Consider the following 26425-nt stretch of genomic DNA (forward strand, 5'->3'; position numbering starts at 1 on the left):
GGCGGAGCAAGAAAAACAAATAAGTTGAAAGAGAATGAATGACCTTTGAGCTTTTGCTCCAGTTTTTCCAGCCCAAGGGCATTCTGGGAAAAGAAAAGCGAAAAAGCATTTGCATACACCTGGGGTAACCACCTGTTAAGCCACTAGATAAATATTAAAAAGCAATTAGGGACATTCTGTCTTTCTTCTCAAAGTGCATACACGCTCTTCTTAACATTGTTCCAGTGATGTTTAAAAAAAAATATGGGATTCGGGAAAGAAACTCAGGTACCATTAAAAAAATAAAATCATACTGATGAATTCCCACCTGTATAGTATTGTATTACTGTATAAAATGTGTTGCCATCCAATGACAAACATTTTAACCACGTTGTTATAGGTTTTTTTTATTTTATTTTTTTAAAATCAGCAACATAAACATGTCTTTTCTTGACGTTTTATCAGATAAAAACGAAACACAATGCTTCAACATTATCAGTAAAACCTAAAAAAAACAATCAATACAGATAGGACGATATGATAGGGAACGCATTCAAATGAATATTTAAATGTGTAGTACGCAGTTTTCAAACTGCAAGCAACATTTGAATGTAGCCTCGCATCTCTGCCCAAAGAAACGCCCCAGTATTTCCAAACACGAAACGTTACCGGTTTGATGTTGTATTTTTGGAAATGCACTGTATAATCAAATAAAAATATAAGCGAGGTCAAACCTTACCTGACGACCCGGTGAGACTTGACCCAAACCTAGGGGTGGCCAAGCACAGCGTTAGGGGGCACTGACCCCTCCGGCCCCCCAGAACCGCCACTGAAGACAACAGCCATAAAGAAGTTCGGCTTCAAACATGTCCTCAACCCATAGTCATGCTCATTAGCGCAGCATACACAGGACGTCCACTAAATTGTTTTCCAGGTTTGGTCACGTCACGTGACGTTCCGCATATCGTGGATTAATAGGCCTTAGGTTTAAAAAAAAAAAAATATATATATATATATATATTTTAAAATATTATTCCAGCACGTTATCGAAAACTGTTAACTACATCGAATATTACGGACAATGAGTGAGTGAAGTGCTACCTCCCACCTGCACACACGGTTTATATAAGAGTGCGCGCTCGTGGCAGATGGAGTGTGGGGGGCTCCTCGGCTGTGTGGCCCATTACGAAACAGCCCCCCACCACCCACCCCACGCACTATCCCACGCCTTCTTCTACTTCGCCTCACTGCCCGGCTCCTTGGCAGCAGCTCGGCGTGGGAAACACCACCCGCGCGGACGCCGTCCATCCGAGGCGCGGGCACGGAGGCGGTGTGGTGCGCGCTCCCGAGCTCGAGTGCAGTCAGACACAGTGAGAGGAAGCGAGGAGCCGCAGCAGTCAAGTAGCAAGCAGCACCTCTGCGTTTGGTTTTCGTTTGATCGTTGTATTCATTACAACTTTGGACGTCAACCTCAGCGGTCTGTGTATCGCGTGTAAGCCGGCTGTCGATGCAGTGCCATGCCGACATCATGCTGGCGGATGCCGAGGAGCTGCTCCCTTCGGCGGCTTAGATCAGCGGAGGACTCCCGGCCGCAGCAGGTAGGAGGACGCTCGGAGCCGTCCCCATCCTCCGCCATGACATCATGGAACACACGTACAGTGTACTGTAGAGAGTCGAGACACATGTCGCTGTAATGCACAAGCTGCAGCAAGGTGAGTGGTGGTGGTGGTGGTAGTGGTGGGTGGGGAGGCCACACAGCTGTTGCGTGGGTGCTGCTGCAGGTCAGAGTCCACCTGGAGAGAACTTAACACAGTTAACTGCTAACGACCAGTCGACACCCAAAGCAATATAATGCAGCACATCACTTGAAATGTGCTTTTGTTTTGTTTTGCGGTTCGTGTCACTGCATATGTGTGCGTATACGAAGGGTCTACAACATTATGCATGATCGTTGTAACAGGCACTGCGGTGCTTTCCAGTACAGATGCAACCTATTCTTACGAACAAGTTAGGTTCCAGAAGGCTGATTGCATCAGGAATTGTGCGTAAGTCGTTATTTCGGTTAAAAAAAAAAATGCTTGGATTCGGTTCGGTACGGCCCTGGAACAAGCCCGCTTTCACATTAAAAAAAAAAAAAAAAAAAAAAAATATATATATATATATATATATATGTATATATGTATATATGTGTATATATATATAGTCACTGATGGTGTAGTGGTACACTCGCCTGACTTTGGTGCAGGCAGCGTGGGTTCAGTTCCCACTCAGTGACTGTGTGAATGTGAGTGCGAATGGTTGTCCGTGTCTATATGTGCCCTGTGACTGACTGGTGACCAGTTCAGGGTGTAGTCTGCCTTTCGCCCGAAGTCAGCTGGGATAGGCTCCAGCGACCCTAACCAGGATAAGCGGTGTTGAAAATGGATGGATGGATGGATGGATGGATGGATATATATATATATATATATATATTTTTTTTTTTGTGAAAACAGAAACAAATGTTCTGAACAGGTAGATCAGGGGTGTCAAACTCATTTTTGTCTCAGGCCGCATTGTAGTTATGATTTCCCTCAGAAGGCCGTTAGAACAGTGAAACCATATAAATGTTTCATCACCAAATCATATATTATTACCATTACACAACAAATTGAGGGTTTGTTCAACTATTGTTGAAGTTACTGTAGAAGAAGGGTTTGGTAACAGAAAAATGCAATATCTCAACATTATTGTTTATTATTATAACAATTCGGAATTTGGGTACAGATTTTTGCAAAAATCACGGAAGTTGACGAGCATGATTTGCTTTTGCGGGCCACACAAAATAATGTGGCGGGCCGCATCTGGCCCCCATCTGGCCCCCAGGCCTTGAGTTTGACTACCAATCAGGTAGCTTAAAAGCGTGACCAAACTGTGGCATCAATTAGGTGCAGCAGACTAACTAACTAAAGAGCTAATATGGCAGTCTGAGCTAATATGGCAGTCTGTTTGTATGTCCAAATGTTCCTAAATCAAAGTCAAGTAGTCAAGAGTCTCTTCGAGACTTAGTCCAATTGACTTACAGATGTTTTGTTCAAAAAATAAAAATACAACAGAAACGCAAGGGCGTGTATGTATGTTGTCGCTTCGCAACCCGTTAAAACTACTACTGCTACTTACACTACTACTTTCCCATTAGCCGTTTCAGTTGGTGAGTATGGACTCTTATGCCATCATAATGAACATTGTACAGCACCAGACTATGTGATAAACGTTGCCCATTCGACATCCATTGCAGCCTGGTCATCCTGGAAGGGGGAACCCCCTCATCTGCGGTCTGTTCTCGAGGTTTATTTTTCCCCCAAATGGGATTTTGAGTTTTTCCTTGCCCGATTGGGGGGGGTTTAGATTAGGCGATGTTGTCAATCATTGCCAACTGCGGGCCTGTGAAGCCCTTTGAGACTCTTTTGTGATTAAGGGCTATACAAATAAACTTGACTTGAATTGAGTAGTGTGATGGTCTGTGTTTTAGTTTGCAAATGGGTGGGGGCATTCTTACACAAATGTGCAAAGTACTTCATTGCGTTCATAACTTGCAAATGTCGTAAACCAAGGACCCGCTGTAACGAGAAAGTCTCCGTAGAGCAGGGTTGTGGAACATCCATCCCGTGAGTCAACTAAAGCCCTCGCGAGCCTTTGATCTGGCCCGCAGTCCAATTCTAAAAAGCAAATAAAATCTCTGTCGAACTGTTACGAAAGTCACCCAAATTCTTTAACCCAGAAATGTTCAAATATGAACAGAATAAAACACATTTGTGTGGTCATTGTGTCATATTTAGTTTTGCCCTTGGAAGACTATTAAAAACTGATAATGGCTTCTGATATAGGAAAAAATAATCACCAAGCTTGTAGTGCAGCACAAACCAAGGTCAAGCAAAACATCGTATCCATCTGTGTAGCTCCTTCCTGAAATGTATGGATGCCATTAGGATTCTATAGTGTGGACTGTACCATTGTGACTCATGAACACCAAAAGTTGCTTAAAACTGCCAACTGAGGATATGCTGAGTTGAGGGCGATTTTGAGCCATGGGTAAAAGTATCAATTAATCAATTGTTATCATTACATTATTTGGCTCGGGAGACTCAATCTTTGAAGTTTCTGAACTCACGTTTCCATGCCGACGTTATAGTCATCAGAGTAATGCTGCCTGGTAGACTTGTGCCATAGCGTGGATGTTAGGTGATGTGTCCATGTGCCACATACACACAGTGTAGTGTATGAAGCACTGCCTACACAAGTGAAAATGTCCCCCCCCCCCGCCCCCCCTCACACACACACACACACACACTCTGGGTAGACGCCATGCAAGTCGAAAGGCTCAGTCGTCGTGGTAACAAAAGTCCATTGGCTCAGCAGTATGTGGGGGAGGGTGTACAGTCGCTCACTTGCACAAGACAGGGGGCGCCTCTTCAACGGGCTAATTTCAGCCAGACAAAATAAGAGGGGATGGAAATTAATAATTCTATAATTCTTGATCCTTGGGTTATTTTGATGACAGCATTTGGTCGAGTGGGTGGAGTTGATTGTTGATTAATCGTCTCATGCAGCAGTTGAGGCAAAACCGAGTTGACTACTTTGCTGCAACCACCTTGCGTGCTTTTGATTCGGTCTCAACCGGTTTGCTTTTTAAAGAAGACGAGCATGATGACGTCACCAAAGATGAAGCAGGTGTTCCGAACGTTCAGAGACAGCTGCTCCCATCCCAATTAAAGGTTTGTTCATTTTCTCCTTCGGCAATTCAGGAAATGCAGTCAAATGCTAGTTTACAAGGTGCTAAATGTGCTCACTATTGAGTACGCTGGGACGGTAGTTGATGTACGGCGAATAAGAAGCTCACAGTAATTCAGTGAGAGTGCATTGTTGCACCGCGGAATGCAGTCAACGCAGGCCAGCTCTGGAGAAAAGGCCGCCGGTTGCCGTGGCAACCCCTCCCGTCCACGTCGACTCCTTCAGACCGAGGATGAGGTGGCGAAAGGAGGGAAATAAGCCTCCCGGGAACCTTTTGACTCGCTCAATCTGCCTGAGGCGACGTCTTCGCCCCCCCTCGTCCTTGTCTGCCATTTTTAAAGTGCACTTGTTGGGGAGAGTTATGGTGGGGGGGGGGGGGTCGTACCATCACGTAATCTTCTCCAAATCTGACAGATTAACTTTATGTCGTCTCACACGGAGGCTCAATCTCCTCGCCGTCACACTGGGGCCAGAGAGCACGGCGATTAAGTGCGCTCTGATTAAATTGTGCACAATAAAGTCACAACTATTTAATCAATACGCCCGTTTCTCACCCGGGATGACGATTTACTGTAATCTGTCCCACACTAAAAATACCCCACCAAAGCAACTTTGTTACTACTACTCTGTTGTAGACACCTACACAAATTACATAACTATACAGTGTTGCTGATGAGCATTTGACTACATTTTCTTGGTGGAATATGGGGAGAAGTATCCATGACTAATCGGGCTCATCTTCTCATGTTTACCCAGAGAAAATACGTAGGCAGCCATTTGTCCTGTCAAGACCGGAGCAGCTGAAGCAGGTTCCATAAACAGCCCACATGAAGTAGACGTGTCCTATTTTTTTCCTTTTTTTCCATGTAGGCCATCAGATAGATGTCTTTTTTGTGTGTGTGCAGCTTTAAAAAAAACACGCCTTTTAAGTGCTTGTACCTCAAAGGGTTCCTTCCAGGTAGACTGTCTTGTTTATTGCAGTTTATGGACCGGCAGAACACTGCAGTAGTATGTGCTCTGCTGCCGAAGATACTTCGTAACGTCTCACAGAATGTGTGCTTTGTTTGACAGTGATGTTTTCTTGTCTAACTATGTCAACAATTGATCTACCTGAAGCTCGGCGTCCAGTCTGTTTTGGAATGGCCATTTCATTAGTTACCCTTGCACAATCCAATACAAGAGCTGTATTCAAAATTCTCCCTTGACAAAGACAAAACCGCTTGATTTCGATTGACACGAATGCCAATTGCTAACATTGCTGCAAATAGAATTAAAGTTGAAATGAAAACATAAAAGAACATGCGCTGCAAAACTATCGTTTTTACAGAAATCTGGTGATGTTTATCTACTCAACTCAAGATGGGGAAGGTATCTATTGAAGGGGAGTCAGGGTGTCTGGTGAGAGGTCTTCATTTGTGCAAAGGATTTTGGGAATTATATTAATCGGTATTACCAGTGTATGGCAATTTATGTCAAGTGAAAGTGGAATACAACCATGAACGCACACAACATTGTGGAGTGAGCATTTGTCAGAATGGTAATCGTCATTTAAGATCATGTAACCTAAGGCCATGTTTAATACTAGCAGTGAACTCATTTAAGATGTGGGTAAATCTCAACTCTAGTTCATATGAGAGATTCTACGTACCTTGCTAGGTGCGGCTGATTTTGTTAGGATATTTATATAGGGTATCTACTATTTTATTTACAGTATATCGAATATTTATCCATCCATCCATCCATTTGTCAAGCCGCTTCTCCTCACAAGGGTCACGGGAGTGCTGGAGCCTATCCCAGCTATCGTAGGGCAGGAGGCGGGGTACACCCTCAACTGGTTGCCAGCCAATCGCATTTAAAGCTTACAGCACCTGGTATTCCCAGGCAGTCTCCCATCCAAGGACTAAGCAGGCCAGCCTCTGCTTAGCTTCCGAGATCGGACGAGATCGGGCGTTCTCAGGGTAGTATGGCCGTAAGCCCTAACGTTTAGTTCAAGGAATTCTAATTGTCCTCTTGTGAACAATGGCGTCTATGAACATGTAATTACAGTTAAGACACTTTTTTTCTGATATATATATATATATATATATATATATATATATATATATATGTATGTATATATATATATATATACGTAAGTATATACGTGGTGGTGGAAAAAAAAGTTTTGTTCTGAATTATCTTGGCCTCATTTTTTAAATATAAAACAAACCCTTGCATTTGAGCCAGAGTTTATTGACTTTTTATACCCACTGCAACTCCATGAGAACAGCACGATACTAAACATTGATAAATGAATATATCAATCAAAAAGTGATATCACAGTGTTATATTTGATTCAGCTCTAGAATTAGATCCCATTAGACCTGACTGGTGTACTAAATTATTTGCCCAGTTAAGCAGTTAACCTCATGTATGTAACCTGGAGGACTCATGCCACAGCCTCCAAGGCCAAGTATTAGACTTGTGTGCTGCATTTTCCTGACATGGAATTCACATGAGGAATGTGCTCTCATTCCAGCGATAGATATTATAAACAAAGATAAGAACAAGGTGAGGGCTGGGCCTTAAATTCAACTCCATGTCAGGTATTTAAAGTGCTTGTTGGAGAGGAGATAGTAAAGAATGAATTGCAGTCTGATCCTGTCCGCCTGCTTGCATTCTGTTGAGTCATCAGGCTTTGTGAAGTTCGTCAACAGCCAACCAGTGAGGCTATAGGCCAGCCAGCAGCGTTCCTGGTGGGAAAGTGCGCTAGTGATGAGTCCACTCCCAACGTTTCAATGTTGATTAGTGAAGACCTCAAACTGCTTCATCGTTTCAATGTAATAGACCCTTAGTGCTTTTTGTGCCCCCATGCCCACGGTCATTGTTTGTTGCCAAGCACTCATTGCAAAGCTAGTTATGAGAAGATTGTATGGAGGACCATTAGGGAGTCTGGTTTCACTGTGTCAATGCATTCCCTCTGTTTGTTTACAGTACACGAAAAGAGGCGTAGTAATCATGGAGGGAGTAAATCAGTCATCTAATAGCTCCAGAAAAAGACTTTTAGTATCACATACTAAGGGCTACAGTAGTTCAATACACCGTTGCCACTGCCGTATATCGTGTACAACACGGTCTCAAGTCAAATTTGGGGGCGCGTATTATACCCCCAAATTTGACTCAAAAAAATCAGGGAAACCCTTTTACCTAGGTTTAATGCGCACCATCGATTTGCTACTATCCATGCTCATAACATGAAGTATGATCCATGTTTTTCAAAGAAATATTCTGCTCTGTGTGCATGCACTGATCTAATACATGCATCCATCCAGCCATCCATTTTCTGAGTCGCTTCTCCTCACTAGGGTCTCGGGCGTGCTGGAGCCTATCCCAGCTAAACTACCAGTGCACATACAGTAAAATGACCAGTGTTGTACCTAAACGAGTTCAATGAACGAATGTTCATAAAGTAGTTCACATTTTCAGCGAACAGTGAACTGAACTTAGTTCATTTCTGCCTGATGAACGTTATTGCGAACGAGCTCATTCTGGCGACAGAACGGTTTTTGAACAAAAGTTCATTTTCATTCAAAAGTGCCAGCTGGACCCTTCTGGACACACTGTATACAAGCCTTCATATGTCGGGGATGAACGTAGTATTTGGCGACCACCTTTCATATTTAAATTAGAGCTGCTAGGAATGCAAAGTTATTATTGTCCTTTCACCATTGTTCCTGTCATACTGTCTTGCGTATTTTTGTTTGCACATTTAGGGCAAAAGTCCTGTTTTTGTTAATTACTCATTTTAAAAAAATGACTATTCCTGCCACAAGTTTTTTTCTTGTGTTTTTGAGATTGTAGGGTGAAACCTGCAGCTGGTTACTCGTGTGGACTGAATGGGTGGCAACAGTGGAAAAAATGAAATGTCAGGATTTTGATGGTAATAATAAGCCTGTCAGCAACATCGTGAAAAAAAAATACGATGACCTTGTTCATTTTTGGAACAGTGAACTTAGTTTAAAATGTTGAATTATGAACTGTGAACTCAACGAGTTCATTTTTGGAACGGTGAATTGAACTTTGAACTAGTTCGCATAGAAAATGAACTTTCCCAACACTGATAATGCCTGTAGAGAGATTAGGATCTCACTCAGTAGAGCGCAGACCTCTGCCAAACCCAAAGTGTTGATACCTGTCAGTTAGCACTGGCTACTTCCTGGGTCGCAAAGGCCATCAAACTTTGTAAATAAAATACGAGCAGTGGATTAGTGCACAGTACTGTAGAAGTAATCAATTAACCAGCAAATGCTTCAAATACTACAACTGGTTGGCTAGCCAACGTACATAGCCCATTCCCTTCAGCAAGTAGACCCCTCCCCCTGACTGTGCAGCCCAACGTGCATCGTCACCGTGTCAGCTGGCAGCATTGTAGCATGACATCATCACACATGACGGTCCGAGCCTTCTCGCCTGGAGAGCAGGCGAGCGCGCGCCGCAGCCTCGAGTGGGTTCGCTCTGGCAAACTCTGAAAAACCTCCCTTATTCCCGCTCGCACCTGCCTTAACACAACCCTTCTCTTTTTCTCTTTTTTTTCTCTTTTCTCTCTCTCTCTCTCTCTCTCTCTCTCTCTCTCGCGTTCTCTGTATCTCTCCCGTTCCTCGCCCCTCACGTTTCAGGCAGCGTGCGCTTGCAGAACGACGGCATCATGGAGGCTGGCTGCGTGGTTGCCGCGGTGATTGAGAATGCCGCCTCACGGCCCCGGGGGGAGCCAGGAAGTAGTCACGTCCTTGAGGGGTGAGACCGTCTCTTCTTTTCTGCACTCACAACAAGTCATATATAGGCAGCACCAAGAGAAATGTATGGACTCTTTATGCATGCACAGCCATTTCTGTGGCCACAAGCAGTGTGACTGCACGTTGCAATGAGTAATGTAATGTGTACTTCTCATGTCACTGAGCTCATCACCCTGAATAAGTATGACAACGGCATGGCCCGTCCCTCTTGTTAAGTCTTTTTGTTGCTCAGAAAAGATGACTCCCCCCGAAGACAGTGAGTCACATTTGGAGTCAGGCTTTTGTAATGCGCTCGACTCGTGGTCGGCTATCTTTATGGTGGCCTGAATAGGTGAGCTTCACTCTGCTCGGCGCACAAAAGCCACAGAAAGGCTGCATTTCCTCTCTGCTTTGTCGTGTCTTACTGGCTATGTTATTAGAATCTTATCAGTCACATGTCGAATGACTGGGTCGTTCTTGTGCAGTGTCATGATTTGAGTGTGGCACACTTTGTCGACTCACCCGCCCCCTCTGCTGCACGTGTAAGGATTGCAGTTCTATCAGGTGGAAGAAACCCAAAAACTATTAGTAACAATCCATCTTCTATAGCAATTATCCTCATTAGGGTAGTGGGTGACCTGAAGCCTCTCCCAGCTGACTCTGGGCGAGAGGCAGGGTACACCCGAGGCTGGTCGCCAGTCAATTGCTGGGCACATATAGACGAGCAATCATTCATACTCGCATTAGCCCCTTTGGACAATTTTGCCCGCCTAATAGCGTAATTGTCCGTGTCATTTTTAACTTACTGTCACTATATCGATAAAAAATACTTAAATATCCTTGCAAAAAAATGTTGTTTTATCTTCTTGTCCGTGTAGCTTCAAAGTCATCCACGTCAAGGACTTACTATAGTGTGTTCACTGAGGAGTCCATTTGAAGTGTGCCGTTTTTTCAAGTCGATCAGCTGAGGTATAGTGTCCATCAGAGCGGCGACCATAATTTGAGGAAATATGGCTTCGGGCTCATGATTTACACGTGCTTTGTCAATTAATAAACAGATTAAACACATAGAAAACAGTATTATACAGTTGTCAGAGGGTGCGCTGCAATAGGTTGTCGCTAGAAAGCTAAACTATTCATAGTACACATTCTATTGAGACGAAAAAGACAAGTTTGATAACATTGTGTTACAAATTTTTTTTGTAAGTTGACAGTTTTTTAAAAAAATGATTTAAGAGAATTTTGCATTGTTGAAGTCCAAAATGACATTTGTTTCTCTAGGTCAGATTTCTATGCCAAGTTGCTAAGTTTATTCATCAAATGTTACAAACTTTGCTTACTGTAAATTGAATAGTAGACATTGAGCGAAGTAAGCACCTGTAAATTGAATGTTATGTCGTCATTGTTCAGAATTCATGAAAATTCATGAAAAATTCACTCCGTTTATATGAACCTCTGAAGCAAAAATACCTATACATGTAAACAAAAACATGTGGCCATTGAGAAAGTTGACCTGATTGAGCAAAACCAATATATTTGAATTCAGCACATTAAAATTGTGGCGGCACGGTGGCCGACTGGTTAGAGCGTCAGCCTCACAGTTCTGAGGACCCGGGTTCAATCCCCGGCCCCGACTGTGTGGAGTTTGCATGTTCTCCCCGTGCCTGCGTGGGTTTGCTCCGGGCACCCCGGTTTCCTCCCACATCCCAAAAACATGCATAAATTGGAGACTCTAAATTGCCCGTAGGTGTGACTGTGACTGTGAGTGCGAATGGTTGTGTGTTTGTATGTGCCCTGCGATTGGCTGGCAACCAGTTCAAGGTGTACCCCGCCTCCTGCCCGATGACAGCTGGGATAGGCTCCAGCACGCCCGCGACCCTAGTGAGGAGAAGCGGCTCAGAAAATGGATGGATGGATGGACATCAAAATTGTTCTAAATCAGCTAAAAAGCAACAATAAATTTGTTGTTGACCAATGTTATCTAATGCCTAGATCAGACTATAGGATTTTAGCCCCGATATTGGCCCGATTAGCTATCACGGGCGAGTTTCCAGAACGGGCCTGACATACTTTGTCTACAAAACTTGTAGTGTGTCATAATCCACAACCAACGATTTGTCAGGTAAAATGAAAGGTCTAGCATGTTAGATGTTTGGGGGGGGATATCGTTCATGTAGAATGACATATCAACGACAACTCTCCGACAGCGCACCTTGATGCCAACCAATAGGACTGCGTATTGTGACCGGCGGATTGCCTCCCGTGCTTGCTGTTGTCAACATACTTGGTCGCCGTTGTCAATATTTATTCTCGCGCACAAACCAATGTTTGCTGAAGCTTCAGAGCATGATTTGACAGCATGCCGGGATGTTTACGTACAAACGTTAGTGCTAGCTTGCTAGGCTGTATAACATTCTGTTGCTTGCTTGCGAGCAGTATCGTTTTAAAAGTATGTGAACATACCTCAAGCAATCCTTGAATGGACAGCCCAAAACGTCCTATCCCGAGCACCCAGTTTTCCTCTTTTTGCTTTTTTTTTTAACCAATATTGCCGCGGGGATCCATTGTTTGACAAGAACTTGCTTTCGCCATGGTAACGGTTGTATCCGGTTGCATATAGTCTGACAAAGTAAAATCGTGAAACACCAATTTTTTCTTTTAGAATGATCCAGGCATAAACGAGAGCACAGAGTTCCACAAAGCCCAGCCAACCAGCCTTGATTTGGGTCAGCACCACTGATACCCACTGCATTTCACTTGACTGAGAAATGTCGGGAAAATGCCAAAAATGATATCTAAAAGTGAACATTCTTCTTTGGCCCACTCACCCCTCCTTAGTGGAAACCAGTTTCAGTAGTTCTGTAGCTAATTGTGCTTGCTAACTAACAAAACCTAATGAAAACACAATATCAATTGAAATGTCCCTTTCAAGGGGACTCATTAAGAGACTGCTTTCTCTCTAAATCCTTCATCTCCATTTTGTTTTCCTGCAGAAGCGTGGCACCATTCAGTCAGTTGAAAAAAGACGATGTCTTACCTCAAGCTGCCAGCAGGAGTGCTACAGACGAGAGACAACCACTGGAGATACAGGTAGACACACACACACACACACATCCCTGTGATTCACAACATGATGATGACGAAGATGAACCGAACATCACGTGAATGTAGCGTGAGAGTCATTAATCAAATGTGTGAACAGGTGTACATCTGCAAGTGGGCCACTGAGATGATGTCAAATGAAAGTGTCCTCTTTCATGAAAGAAGCGCTTTGTTGTTTATCATGAAAGGTGATGTCAGTGTTTTATATAGTCTCTTAACGAAGTGATTTTTATGTCAATATTCTGAAATTGTAACGCTGGAAGGGAAAACAGACAAATGTGTACTCAAATCTCGGGCGTGTCTGCATCTCTTTGTGGATTGCGTTGCGATTATGAGACGAGCTCAATGCATTTTATTTTTCAAACGCTAACCCTCCCAACATTGAACTGTTCACAAAAGAGGTGTTTATGCAAGTACCTGTACGTCGGACCGTGTTGTGCGCAGCAGCCGTTTCTGCAATCAGCGGTGTTTGCTCTAACAAGAAGGAGGCAGTAGATGGCTTTGATTTCGAACATAAAAACATATGTCTTGCCTGTTAGCAGCCAATGAATTCCTGGTACAACGGTGTAGTACACGAGATATTGTAAGATGATTTTTTTTTTCTGAGGTGGGAATCTTGACTGAATAGTTATCCTTTTACGAGTTTTTCTTTCCGAAGGTTTTGTAGATGTCGTATGCTGCTTCATGGAGGAGGATTTAAGCCATTTGGAATAGACAAGCTGGACTCTGCAATTTGCATTTGAGGACAGGGGACCAGTTCCATTGTGAACAAACAGCAAAATCACAAAATAAATTCCTCTTCCCGCAGTAAAACATATCTTGTGGAAAATGTTTTTGTAGTTTTTGTGTTTCTTAGTTCTTGCTTGGCAGATGTAATAAAAAGTATGCCTTCATGTCCCATAATGACACAAAATAGGGTATATTTGCTGCATGATTTATCGATAGTCAACGTTATGTGTCAAGCATAACGGGTGTCCGCGTTTGCTTAATTTGTTTGCCAGGCACAGAGTGATGACATCACGGCCGAGCCCCTCCTGCGCTCCTGCGTCAGCACGGCGAGCATGAAGGTCAAGAACATGAAGAAGTAGGTCCCTGCTATTATGGGCTGCAAACCAGGCCTCTTATCCAGGGCAGTGTGATGAGTTCAGCCCCCTGCCGTTCTTTGTTTTTTCGTCCGTTTCGCTTTTCCCTTCATCACAGCATCAGAATACCGAGATGTGCAGTTGTTCTTTGTGTTTGTAGGCTGACGTTCCCCAGAGGTCACTTCCCCCGCCTGGCAGAGTGCGCCCACTTCCACTACGAGAATGCTGACTTTGGAAAAGTTGAGGTAAGTCCCCCCACCCTAAAAAAAAACCTACTTCTGAATATAAAAGATCCATGTCCTTGTTTGTATTTTCCATACAGTACATACAACTACTTTTTTTGGGATCTCGCAGGCCCATAAATGACATCTTTGCACTATTTCACTCTTATTTTTGGTCCCACTCCTACCAGTGTGTAATCTCTTAATCCAGCTCCCTCAACTGCTTTAAAACTGTGATCTCGCCTATTAGTTTGACAATTAACACCATGGAATCATCTTACGAGTTTATATGTCGGCATCAATGAGTGTGGCTGCTGGGAGATTCAAATAAAGTTTAGGTATTTATGCAAATAGCATAGCTCAACTATTCTTTTTTTTGGCAGGGGGAACAACCACAAAAACATTTATTGGCGGTATATCCTTGCTTATTCAAGAATTCTTGGGGTTTAAAAAAAAGCCTTTTGTTTCTATTTTCTTCCCCCCCCCCCAATCCAATTATAATGGACGTGACTATCCAACTTGGTCCTTATCCCCCATGTATAGCGGGGTTCCACTGTATAAATAGAATATAATAAAAGATCATTTAAAGAACTGGTTTTATGAGATGTAATAAGGCCAAAAGTCACACAACAACACTGTACTACATTCTTGTGTTAGTAACAACAGCCTAGTAAAAGACGTCAGGAGCCTGAAGTCAGTCGGGTTGGCGGGTGTGGGAGCTCCTCCATCCCAAGGTAGTTTATTTTTAGCCTTGTTGCATGTCTTTTGACGTAGTACTGTAAATATCTGACAACCAATAAAGTTATTTAAAAAAAAAACGTTGGCAGTGTGGGACAGACAACATGTCTGAAACAGACAACACGTAATGCCTGGATCAGACTACAAAACAAATTTGGTATTTCACAATTGCACTATGTCAGAATACTGCAATCAAATCTTGGATTCCGATGCCACCGCATCCCGTCTTTTCCGATCACAGGGTTTTAGCTTGTCAACTCAAATGCGAGCGGATACACTCATTACCATGGCGGCGACGACAACAATGGATCGTGCCGTGTGTATTATAAGAACAAAATGGGGAAAAATGTGTGCTGGTGGTCACCGATGCTCGGGAGAGGATCTTAATTCAAGGATAGCTTTAGGTGTGTTCACCTACCTTTAATACGATACCGCTCGCCAGCAGGCAACAAAACGTTATGTACCCTAGCAAGCTAGTGCTAGCACTAACGATTGTAAGTAAACATGCCGGCGTTCTGTCGACTCATGCTAAATTCTGGTGTGTGTGAAGTAATTTAATTACAATAAAGTACTTTAATTACAGTAAGTTAGCACCCATTTTTTCTGTCATGTAATGTTGGTTTGACCAGACTGATTAGAATACATGACCTGACTAGAGAATACTTTTGAAGATACTCAGTATACAGTACACAAGTATATACAGTAAATGAATAAATACACACACATAACAATACATACACATTGGTCCATCTTGTGATCGGATCAGTGATCAGCGGTTATCGTTTTTTTAAACTTGGTGGTCGGCCCCAGAAATCCTGATCGTGTAAAGCCTGTACTCAAGATTGTTTTTATTTTTTTTTGAAGCAGATCAGGGAGTGAAAATCACTCTTAACACACCTTACACTAATCACAATCAGAATGATCTTTATTTGTACGTCAAAACACACAAGGAATTTGTCTCCGGTAGTTGTAGCCGCTCTAGTACAACAACAAACAGCCATTTGACAGAAAACAGCCATTGAGACGTAAAAACATAAAATCACAGTATGGAGAGTCACTGAGCAACGAAAGGTTACCAGTAATCTGGTAATGCCGATGCTTTAAAAAAAAATAAAACATTCTAAATTAAAATTCCACTATGGTATATCACCCCGTTTAGGATAATCTTTCAGAGACATGGGATATTCGGCCCGTTGCTAATAACTTTGATCAGAAGTGGGGAAAATGCTCAAATTTTGCCCGATTGTCGGTATGTGTGTACCCCAATAAAATGCAAGTACATTTGTGTTTATGTGGTTTTAGTTTTGTGCTTTTGGTCAGGCATTTTCGAGACAAATTGCTAAATTAGCCAAAACTTCCTGACCTAATAGCTTTCGAAAAGAGTCTTAGCTAAACCCCAGGGCTGACCTATATTAAAATTCCACGATGGTATATCACCCCATTTGCATGCTAATGTTGCATTTCTTTGACGTTGATATTAGCATTCACCTCAAAGCGCTGCTCTTTCCTCACATACTAGCATGGTTAGCTCTTCAGGCAGTGGCCCAGATCGGGGGTGGAGATCTGCATTTGAAGGACAGTTACGCAAACACTGTGCCGGGCTGAACTGTGTGTAAATCCAGTCTAAGCGAAACCACCCAACTGTGTATTAAGGACCCCAGATGTGCAATTTGTCCCTCCTTAGCAAGTGCGTCAGAGCTAATAGGAGAGTCGGGGAGATGTCAGTCAAGGCGAGTTTACGCGGTCCCTCGCAGTCTTGGGATAATTGGAGTCACCTGTGTCTTGTGTGTGGGTGGGCGGGAGAGGGGCCGGGGTTGTTCAGTTCAGACGCAGTGAAGCGGAAGTGGCTGTTGAGTCAAGTGTCTTCCCTGGACTTCAGGTTCTTTGCCTGCAGAGGGCAGCAGCTGTATGCGGTCATGAAGCAACTCTGGGATGAATGCCGCTAATGGACCCCGGCAAATCACAAGCTGCAAAAAAAAAAAAAAAAAATAAAAAAATACTCCTAATGGTGGAGGAAAGGCAGGTGAGCTTTTAACATACTCTCAGTGGTGCAGTGTGTAGTACAAACCCAACATTGCAAAAAATGCTGGGATGTCAGACTACGGCATGGAGGAGGGTGTGGAAGGATCAGGTCTCACAGAACCGCACAAGGGCAGCGAGGACGCACACCTCCTGAGTCCTTCCCCCATCATATCCAATAGTCAGCGCAACACCGAACCGCACCGCCAGTGATGCTTTCACGGCTTCGGTCATGTCCAAGTCTTTGTGGCTCTGCTCGAGACGAGGAGGACCCGTGTTCGCTGCCAAGCCGCCTTTTGTGGCGAGAGAAAGAAGGGGGAGGCGGGGAGGAGCGGGATGGAGGAGGGGGGATGTTGGAGGCAGCACACAGGACAGGGAGGAGGGGAGTCTGAAAAGGGGTGAGACAGTGGGGAGCATCCTCGTCTCATATTGATGTTTGAATGTGAGTATAGGCGCTACAATCCAGACGGTGAGGAACATCATTTCATGAATTAAATCCTATAAGATAACATTTTGCTTTGGTGTGGAACTTCTGGGAAGTCGTGGAATAAAAGCAAGAGCTACTTCCTCCAGCATTCGAGGCAGGTAACGTGCATGTGTGCTAGCCTTTGTGCTAATGCTCATGCATAGCTTTAATGAAAACTTTGATTGTAACTGTCGCCAAGGACTTTGTTTTTGCATCTCCGTTTACTTTTTTGTTTGCAGGATTACACAAAAAAAGCAATCGAACTGATTTGAATTTTGCAGCACTGTCCTGATTTTCCCTGTGAATAATGCATGGATCTGATCCCGGGGCAACAAAGAATGACACATTTTGGTGCCGATACTGCTAAATGTGCAAATCAAGGATTTGTTATTCATTCTTTTATGTTATATTGGTGGTATGCATGAGTTTTGATGACAAAATAGTGTGTAATTATAGGTGGACAGTTTTGGTACTGATTCAATTCCACATTTTTCAATCTTGGCGGAGGTCCGTCGTAATTAACTGCTCATAAGGTTGTTGTTGTTTTTTTCTTCATCACTGTTAGTTGGCTAGCAGGATTACTGTACACACAACTGCTTCAACGATTTTCACAAATTTTCATTTTGTGGAGCCATAAACCCAGAGTATATTTTTAGTTCAGATCTGGATAGATTTGCCGACTAAGCAATACTTTTTCTTACTTTTCTGGCATTTACAATTTGATTAGAATGTATGAATCTTAAAGAAACTTTGAAGGTGTACAATTTGGCGCCCTGTAAAGGTTTGTGCCTTTTTCTGGTTACCTTCAACAAGGAGAGCTGATTGGTAGTTTGAAGTATTGCCCATAAAATACAACTGGCCATAATGACAATATTAAAACATCATCACCTGCACTAATTTGTATGTTAGCGCGATTACTCGACTCATATCTTTGAAGCTTTGTGGCGTGATGGATTTTTGTCAATGGAAGACTCCCTTCAATTATGGTGCATTTCGGTTGAATGGGTGCATTAAATAATAGAATTTACATCACAGTAGAGGTTTTGTTGGCATGCACAACCAAGTTTCCACTGCCAAGGAGGGTTCAAAGTGTTTTGTGTGAGGGTTTTGTTGGAAGGAGTAAGCAACATTTACAAATGAAGTTGGGACATTGTGTATAATGTACTAAATAAAAACAGAATACACTGATTTGCAAATCCTTTTCAACCTATATTCAACTGAATACACTACAAAGACATTTAATGTTCAAACTGCTAAACTTTTATGTATTTATTTATTTATCTATTTGTATTTCTTTGCAAAAATTCACTCATTTTGAATTTGATGCCTGCAACACATTCCAAAAAAGCTGGGACAGGGGCATATTTACCACTGTGTTACATCACTTTTCCTTTTAACAACACTCAATGAACATTTGGGAACTGAGGAGAGTAATTGTTGAAGCTTTGCAGGGGGAATTCTTTCCCATTCTCGCTTGATGTACAACTTAGTTGCTCAACAGTCTGGGGTCTCTGTCGTATTTTGCGCTTCATAACGCGCCAAACACTTTCAATGGGAGACAAGACTGCTGGCTATTACAACTAAGCTACAACTTGCAAACCATAGTGTTCTGTTTTTTATTTATCTGACAACCAATATTTATTTATTTATTTTAACTTCATTGGAATTGGGGTTTGTACTTAATTAAAATGCAAAACCAATGCTTAAACCATCCAATGTTTGTATGGATTTTGTAATATTTTGATCATATTGCAAGAGATGACTATTTTCACGGATATTATTACACGCATATTAATTAGTTTGTTACCAAATTAAAATTGGCCTTGGGTGGGGGTGGTGCTGTTCTCAATGCAAGTCTGACCTTTATGCTATTCTATTATTTAAAACGGAGTTTGAATTCTCTGCTGTTGATAAAATGTCTAATCCAGTTTCTCATCATCCTCGTTCCGAGCTCCGTCTGTTGGTGCTTAATAAGAATAACTAAATAGTTGTTCTTTGATTTTTAGCAGACAATCCATGTCTCATTCAGTCTGGTCCTTTTCACCACCTCGTAGCAGTAAACTGGGTCGCCGCGTGTTGTGTAACAGCCCTTCTCAATGTGCTTCAAACTGTTATAAATAACCAGAAGCTCCCTCGACTCGTTGCTTCCACATCTGCCAATGCCCAAACAGTTTTTTTTTGTTGTTGTTTTTTTTTTGGGGGTCCACACAGAGCATCGCTAAAGAGGACAGTTGGTTTGAGCAGGTTGAAAAAGATGCTGAAATGCAGCCGACCCAAAGAGCTCATATTTTTGCAGCTTATGGAATGAATTATGTGTTTCAGAGTACGAGATTGATTACTAGAGAATGAATCTGATCCTTAATAATGACATGCCAATGATACGAGCCGAGTTAAAACGGACTTTATCTTATTATTTCTTTCCTAGTTGAGTTTTACTAATTTCCAAAGTGTGAAAGTGGTTTTAGTAATAAATGTAGTAATGAAGTTGGATTTGTTTCTTACTTCCAGGCCACATCCACACAGGATGTCAATTATTTAGAACGTGAGTTCTAGTATTGAACCCCTATTTTCCATCTGCTTCTTCATTAGTTGGCATTTGCAGAAGGGCAGAGTGAAGGACCAAAGGGGCCCCAGGACTCCAAAGAACTGCTCTTTCTGGTCCAGATCAGCTGCCAGGTACTCTTGGTTCATCAATGTAACCCCTCACATCAAGAGGTTTTTCAACACTTTCCCCCTCACCCAGGCTCGAAACTGGCTGGTGAAGAGATCCTACGAGGACTTCCGTGTTCTGGACAAACATCTGCACTTGTGCATCTATGACCGCCGCTACTCGCAACTCACCGAGCTGCCCAAGTACGACCCAGTGAAGGACACGGCCAAGGTGCTGTGCATCTACTGTTTCTCTCACCTCTCACATCAATCTTCTTATGAACGTACAACTGAACAATCCAGTGAGACCTCAGACAAGACATGCATAAGAAATTGTGCCTTTTATTCCATATTTATTGTTTGACGCAATGCAGTTCTACACCAGTACAAACTACACCCACAATAATAAACATATGGTTAAAGGAACACCTGTCAGATAGAGTCCATCAAAATTGTATTTCCCCAAATAATGCCCGCTCTCAAATAGATGCCGTGCCCTCGTTAGTGGACAGTGCGTCATCCACTTTAGAGAAATACATGCCTCCCTTTCTCTATCAGAAGTAGTAACTAATTGCCTCAGTTTATAGGTACTGTTGTTCACGCAGACATTTAAGAGTTTACTGCTGTGCCTGTTTGAACTCCATTGCAAACCAAAACAACAGCACCTACTGAGCGTTGTCCCACTTGCTAAAAACCACGTGGCCGCATAGCATTGATGATCTTGTGCTATGGGAAGATAATGTCTTTGACCACAATTAGCTTTCCAGTTGACTGAGATTTTTGGTTACCCTACAATTTAGTGCAATCATATATATTTTTCTGCCCAGGTCTCCATAATATTCATCTTCATTTTTTATTTGTATCCTATTATCCACCCTCTGCCTCGAGATACGACTGTCCCGAGGTTTGTTTTAAAAATACGAGCCGATTTTTTTTGCTTTGACTTGTGAGCACAAACGTGGGATACAAGCGCTGTATGGTGGCAGGTGAGTCAACTCCCTTCACAACTTGCAGGAGTTTGGCTGAAGCTTGCTGTCAAACTATACATCAAACAAAGCGAAAAACACGAGTATTCGAAACAAACCCATAGCCTCCGCTAGAGCATACAATGGGAAACACCATAGGCAAACAGGCTAACAATTAGTGTCTATGTGGGTGGAGTCAGCCTTGAAGCAACGGATATCCAAAGACAAAACTTTGCAGCAACGTTGCTTCACGAACAAATCTGTTTCCAAGGAAGATTTGGCCGAATATTGCTTCAGTTCACGTACTATGCTTAAGTTTGTGGGCAGTTACAGCATCCACGCAGAATGCTCAGTTGTGCTTCCTCGCACACATGGTGAGCTTCTTTCGCTTTGTGTTTCACATTTTCACGTACAGATACAAATCTTATTTTTTTAGCTTTGCTTCAAATTAGGGGGTTCTAATTCTGAGTTTCCCTGAAGTGGGTCTTAACACTAATAGTGTTTCTCTTCAGTCAATACCCAAGATGTTGGCCACCTACTTGTCCCGCTTCTCCGTCATTGCTGACAACAAGATCAACTGTGGTCCAGTTCTCACATGGATGGAGGTAGTAAAGCTTATTGTTAAGTTTTTCTTCACATTTTTTTTTTTTGTCTATAAAGTAGTCTAGTAGAAGTCTTTATCGAAAAGATATTTGAAATATGAAGTGTGTCAACAGGTTTTGAATCAAATTGTCCATGTCTAATCATCTCATCTAATTTTGTCTAATGTGAAAGGAAGACTGTGGACTGTGTTGTGTTTTGTAGATCGACAACAAGGGGAACCATCTGCTGGTGTCCGAGGAGGCGTCCATCAACGTCCCCGCCATCGCCGCTGCCCATGTCACCAAACGCTACACAGCACAGGCCACCGATGAGTTGACCTTTGAGGTAACACTTCTCAGATATGACATATGATCTGTGATCTATAAAGAAATATAGTAAATACTAAAGACACTCAAGTAAAACAGACTTGGAGACAAGATCAGCTTCAAGTTGTGGATTTTTGTTTGAGGTTTGGACCATATTTTACCCAAGGTTTTAGGTAAAATTCCCACTGTGAGTTCAGGTTTTTGATTATTTAAAAAAAAAATTATTATTCAGATGAGTAGACTACAGGGATAGTAATGAGAGTGTAATCATATGTTCTGGTGTTAGGTAGGGGACATTGTATCGGTCATCGACATGCCTCCCAAAGAGGACACGGGCTGGTGGAGAGGAAAACATGGCTTTCAGGTGAACAGCTTCGTGTTTTTTTTTTTTGGTGGTATTATTTATATTACCCTTACATTACAGTTTTTTGAGTGAGCGAAAAATGGTGTTTTTATTATTTGCACTTAATATTAGCGATGGAAAGCTATAAAATGACGACACACACACACGGAAGCCCTTTAAAGGTCGGGTTTGTAGTTAAAAAAATAATTCTATATGACCTGACAGTAGAATATTATTAGAATTATCTTTAGAAAACTCATCCCTCATTGGCCTCATCTAATGTCTCGAATTCTAATTATTTTAAAACTTGTCATGACAGGAACAGGCTATCAGAGACTGAAGAGATGTCAATCATTTGTGTGAACACACGTACGGGCACATCCATATTTTGTATCTAAATTAGTGGTCATTAACATTTATCCATTTATCTTGACCATGTTTTGAACAGAAGATATGTATGGTTACGATGAAACATCACACCGCAAGTTGTAACACCTCTTCAGATGTCAATCATGTTTGTCTAAGAGGTTAATTGCTTCCATCCCCAAATGGTGGAAGCAGTATTTTCAAGAGAAATATTCACATGATACCTGCTGACTGAGCCATAAAGATGCTGGCTGCAGTGGCATTTAGACATTTTCTGCCCCGCAGCACCTCCTTTCCCTCATGCTCGCTGACCTATTTCACTTGATCCTCCCCCACCCCTTGCCCGCCATGACTGCCTGACAGCTAGCCTCTCCTTGAAAGGTACAAGTATATGAATGTTTTTATCGCTTCTCAGGTTGGTTTCTTCCCAAGCGACTGTGTCGAACTGATAAACGACAAGCTCCCTCCTAGTGTTCAAAGCTCAGTTCCCAAACCAGGTACACCACTGCCTTTCACTTTACTGCATAAATGATTTACAACTTTCTCCTGGGATGTGAGACAGATTGCATTCAAGTGTTTTTTTGTTTGTTTGTTTTTTAAATTTGTTGTGATTATCAGTATGTAAGAAGCACGGCAAGCTGGTTACCTTCCTGAGGTCCTTCATGAAGTCACGGCCGCCACCCCAGAAGCTTCGCCAGCGCGGCATACTCAGGGAGCGAGTGTTTGGCTGCGACCTGGGCGAACACCTCCACAGCTCGGAACACGAAGGTGAACTGCATAAAGGTGAAATGATGCAAAACCTGAATCGGGTTTATTGCTAGCAATGTGTGCAACACAATCTCAGTGCAAGGAATAGGTCTTGGTATAAAAATGCATTAGGTGTGCAAGAATTAAAAATAAAAGAGAGAAAATAAAAAAACCTCACCCAAAAACAATACATGCTTGCCACTGTAAATCTCAACAATAAATTTAGATCAAAAAACGAGAGTAGCAGCATTACCCCGCACGTGGCAGTCGGATCAATTTGCTGTCTGTTTTTAATCCTCTCAAGGGATTTATTGAAAGTGAGGGGGGGAGAAAAAGGCTTAATATCACCAACCATGTTCAATCCATTTACCATAATCGCACTGCATTGAACATTATAGCTCATGGTGACTCACACTGTGTTGCACATCCCCGCAGGTGGTGAGCAGCTCGCCTGTAACAAAACAAATCGCAATCATATTGAGTTAATGATGAGTTCAAATAGCTCATTTTGGTCTTCACCTGCAGTCCCTCAGGTTGTGAAAAGCTGTGCCGAGTTCATCGAGAAGCACGGCGTGGTGGATGGAATCTACAGGTTGTCTGGAATCTCCTCCAACATCCAGAAACTCAGGTTGGTTTGTTACTGAAATATAAATTTGTATCATCAAAAATCTCTTAACTTGTGCTTGAGCTTCTTGAAAATGCTTGAATTTAAATGTTGTTTGAAAAGTGCTTACATGTTTAACAAAGTGCTGAAAAATGCTGGAAATTAAAACGAGCGACAGAAGAGAACAAGGTCGACTTAAATAATTTCGAAAGAATAATCGTATGTGTTTGAATAGAATTTTCCTCTCCCTCTATGAAGGAGTATTAGGGCTACACTGAATAGAAGAAAAGTAATACAATTGTGCAATTACCTTGGAGAGCTGCGAAACTGCATTTCACTGATGAATGTTGTTGACAGTGTTCACAATGACAAAGGATTTGATCTCCTTTGTCTTTAGAAAAACAAACTCTCAATATTTCAAGAATAAAGTTTTTGTGCGCAGCTCCTCTTAGTAGCTCCTTTCATTCGCGCAATGAATACTTGTTTGAGCGCATCATGTTACAAGAATAAACTGGTAATGATATCATAATACTGAAGAACCTTTATCAATGCAGAACACTATTATTTATTCCCATAAATTATTGCAACAGTTTTATATGAGGAGTGTGGTTATTGATGTTACTGTGTTTTTAGATTATTGATGTGTGGAAGAAGCACATTACTGGAGCGGGGTTCCAATTTCGGATTTACTGCAATGACAATAAAGGCATTCTGATTCTGATAATCAAGTCATAATAGAGTGTGCTAGAATAACCTCTTCCATGTATAAGATTGAAGTTGTAAGGAATGAGAATAAACTTGCAACGATATGAGACAAGACTTGTTATACAGTATTACAAGAATTGGGAGAAAATTACAATAATCATCTAAATTTGACAAGAAATAAGTCATAATGTTACAAGGAAAAAAAGTTAAAATAAAATCATAACATTATTAGACACGAGTGGTAATTAGAAGACTAATGTCGCAATGGGGCGGCACGGTGAGCGACTGGTTAGCACATCTGCCTCACAGGTCTGAGGATCCGGGTTCAAATCCGGCCTCGCCTGTGTGGAGTTTGCATGTTCTCCCCGTAACTGCGTGGGCTTTCGCCGGGCACTCCGGTTTCCTCCCACATCCCAAAAACATGCATGGTAGGTTCATTGAAGACTCTAAATTGCCCGGAGTTGTGGATGTGAGTGCGAATGGTTGTTTGTCTCTATGTGCCCTGCTATTGGCTGTTCCAGTTCAGGGTGTACCCCGCCTCTCGCCCAGAGTCAGCTGGGATAGGCTCCAGTACGCCCGAAACCCTAGTGAGGATAAGTGGTACGGAAAATGAATGAATGACTGTATCAATGGTATGTCATAAAAAATAAACAAAAATCATAAAGGTGGGAGAATTGTGTCATACTGTAATGACAATGAAGCCCTTGGTTGCAAGACAAAAAGCCATGGAAGTGTATTATCACTCATGACCACTTACAGTGTATACTATATAAATGTGGGCAAATCAAAACGGATACAATTGAAACGTCACGTAAATCACTGGTCTTGGAGAACAGCTCCTCCTGATAGCTCCTCTGACGAGCACAATGAATACATATTTCGGGATTTCATATTCTGCCTTCTTTTATGGATGTTTTAAAATCTAAAATTGCAACTTTATTTTGACTTACCATTATCTTCTACTTCCTCTGCTGTTTGACTTTTTCTATGTACTGTTTGTATGCCATGTGAGTTATCTTAATAAGACACAGAAACATTGTGAATTCATTGTGCAGCATTTGTTTTTCATGTACAAATGCACAGATGGTCAGTAGGATGTTTCCCACGCTGTTCTGTATGTTATCTAAGGGTTTTCATGTGTCCACGTTCAGGCACGAGTTCGACTCTGAGCAGATTCCCGACCTGAGCCGAGACGTCTTTCGACAGGACATCCATTCGGTGGGCTCCCTTTGCAAGCTGTATTTCCGAGAGCTTCCCAACCCTCTGCTCACCTACCAGCTCTACGACAGGTTCTCAGTGAGTGCGAGCATTTAAGCGGTTGCTGCTGATAGTTGCGGAGCTTTCCAGGAGCAGTGGGAGCGTTGTTCTTGCTAAGCTAAACAACTAGAAGTGGCTGCTCTGAATGTAGAATAAAAGAGTGAATGGAATTCTAAGCCTCTCTATCTCGCTCGCTGTATCTTCACAGGAGGCTGTGTCTGCAGCCACAGATGAGGAGAGGCTGGTTAAAATCCACAATGTCATCCAGCAGCTGCCTCCTCCACATTACAGGTCATCTTTACTGCTCAGTGGCGCACCCACGTGGCAACAAGTATAACTTCAACATTTACATTATAACTCACAAAATAGAAAACTAAGCTTTGAGCCACAACATATAAGATGAAAACATTAACACTCATCTCACTTCATTAGGTACATTAGGTACTACATTAGGTTTTTGGAATTTACCTAATAATAGAGTTTGATAGCATCACATGTAATATATTTGACACAATTTAAAATAAATAATAAATAATGTTTGATACATCGCTGGTATTCGCTCTCATAATAGGTTTTGTAAGATTTATTTTGTTCAGACAAATGGTTTTTTTCTGGTAAAGAGAAATTCTCTTACCTTGATGACAGTTTCAGCCATTCGTCAGAGGTGTCACTGCTTCCTGGTGCGACGTGTTTAAAAACAGCCGATCGTGTCGGAAAACCTTCAAAATAAAGTTCCTCGACCTGACCGAGTACGCT

At 42.2% G+C, this 26425-nt stretch overlaps 1 protein-coding gene and 1 pseudogene across 1 annotated transcript in view; one reads left to right on the top strand and one right to left on the bottom strand.

Annotated features, from left to right (window-relative positions):
- Positions 1–1683: 1683 nt before the first annotated feature.
- arhgap32a (Rho GTPase activating protein 32a) overlaps positions 1684–26425 on the top strand; it is a 33283-nt gene continuing 8541 nt past the window's right edge. The window contains 15 exon segments of the mRNA XM_061682130.1: positions 1684–1691; positions 9402–9519; positions 12491–12587; positions 13601–13683; positions 13842–13926; positions 19715–19801; positions 19869–20006; positions 21252–21344; positions 21544–21666; positions 21934–22011; positions 22772–22853; positions 22975–23139; positions 23629–23731; positions 25564–25708; positions 25878–25960. Coding sequence (XP_061538114.1) covers positions 9431–9519; positions 12491–12587; positions 13601–13683; positions 13842–13926; positions 19715–19801; positions 19869–20006; positions 21252–21344; positions 21544–21666; positions 21934–22011; positions 22772–22853; positions 22975–23139; positions 23629–23731; positions 25564–25708; positions 25878–25960 — 1451 coding nt within the window. The 5' untranslated portion in view covers positions 1684–1691; positions 9402–9430.
- On the bottom strand, positions 6603–6721 carry LOC133405623 (5S ribosomal RNA; annotated as a pseudogene).

This window comes from Phycodurus eques, chromosome 7 (genome assembly GCF_024500275.1).
Source record: "Phycodurus eques isolate BA_2022a chromosome 7, UOR_Pequ_1.1, whole genome shotgun sequence".
NCBI classification, from domain to species: Eukaryota; Metazoa; Chordata; class Actinopteri; order Syngnathiformes; family Syngnathidae; genus Phycodurus; species Phycodurus eques.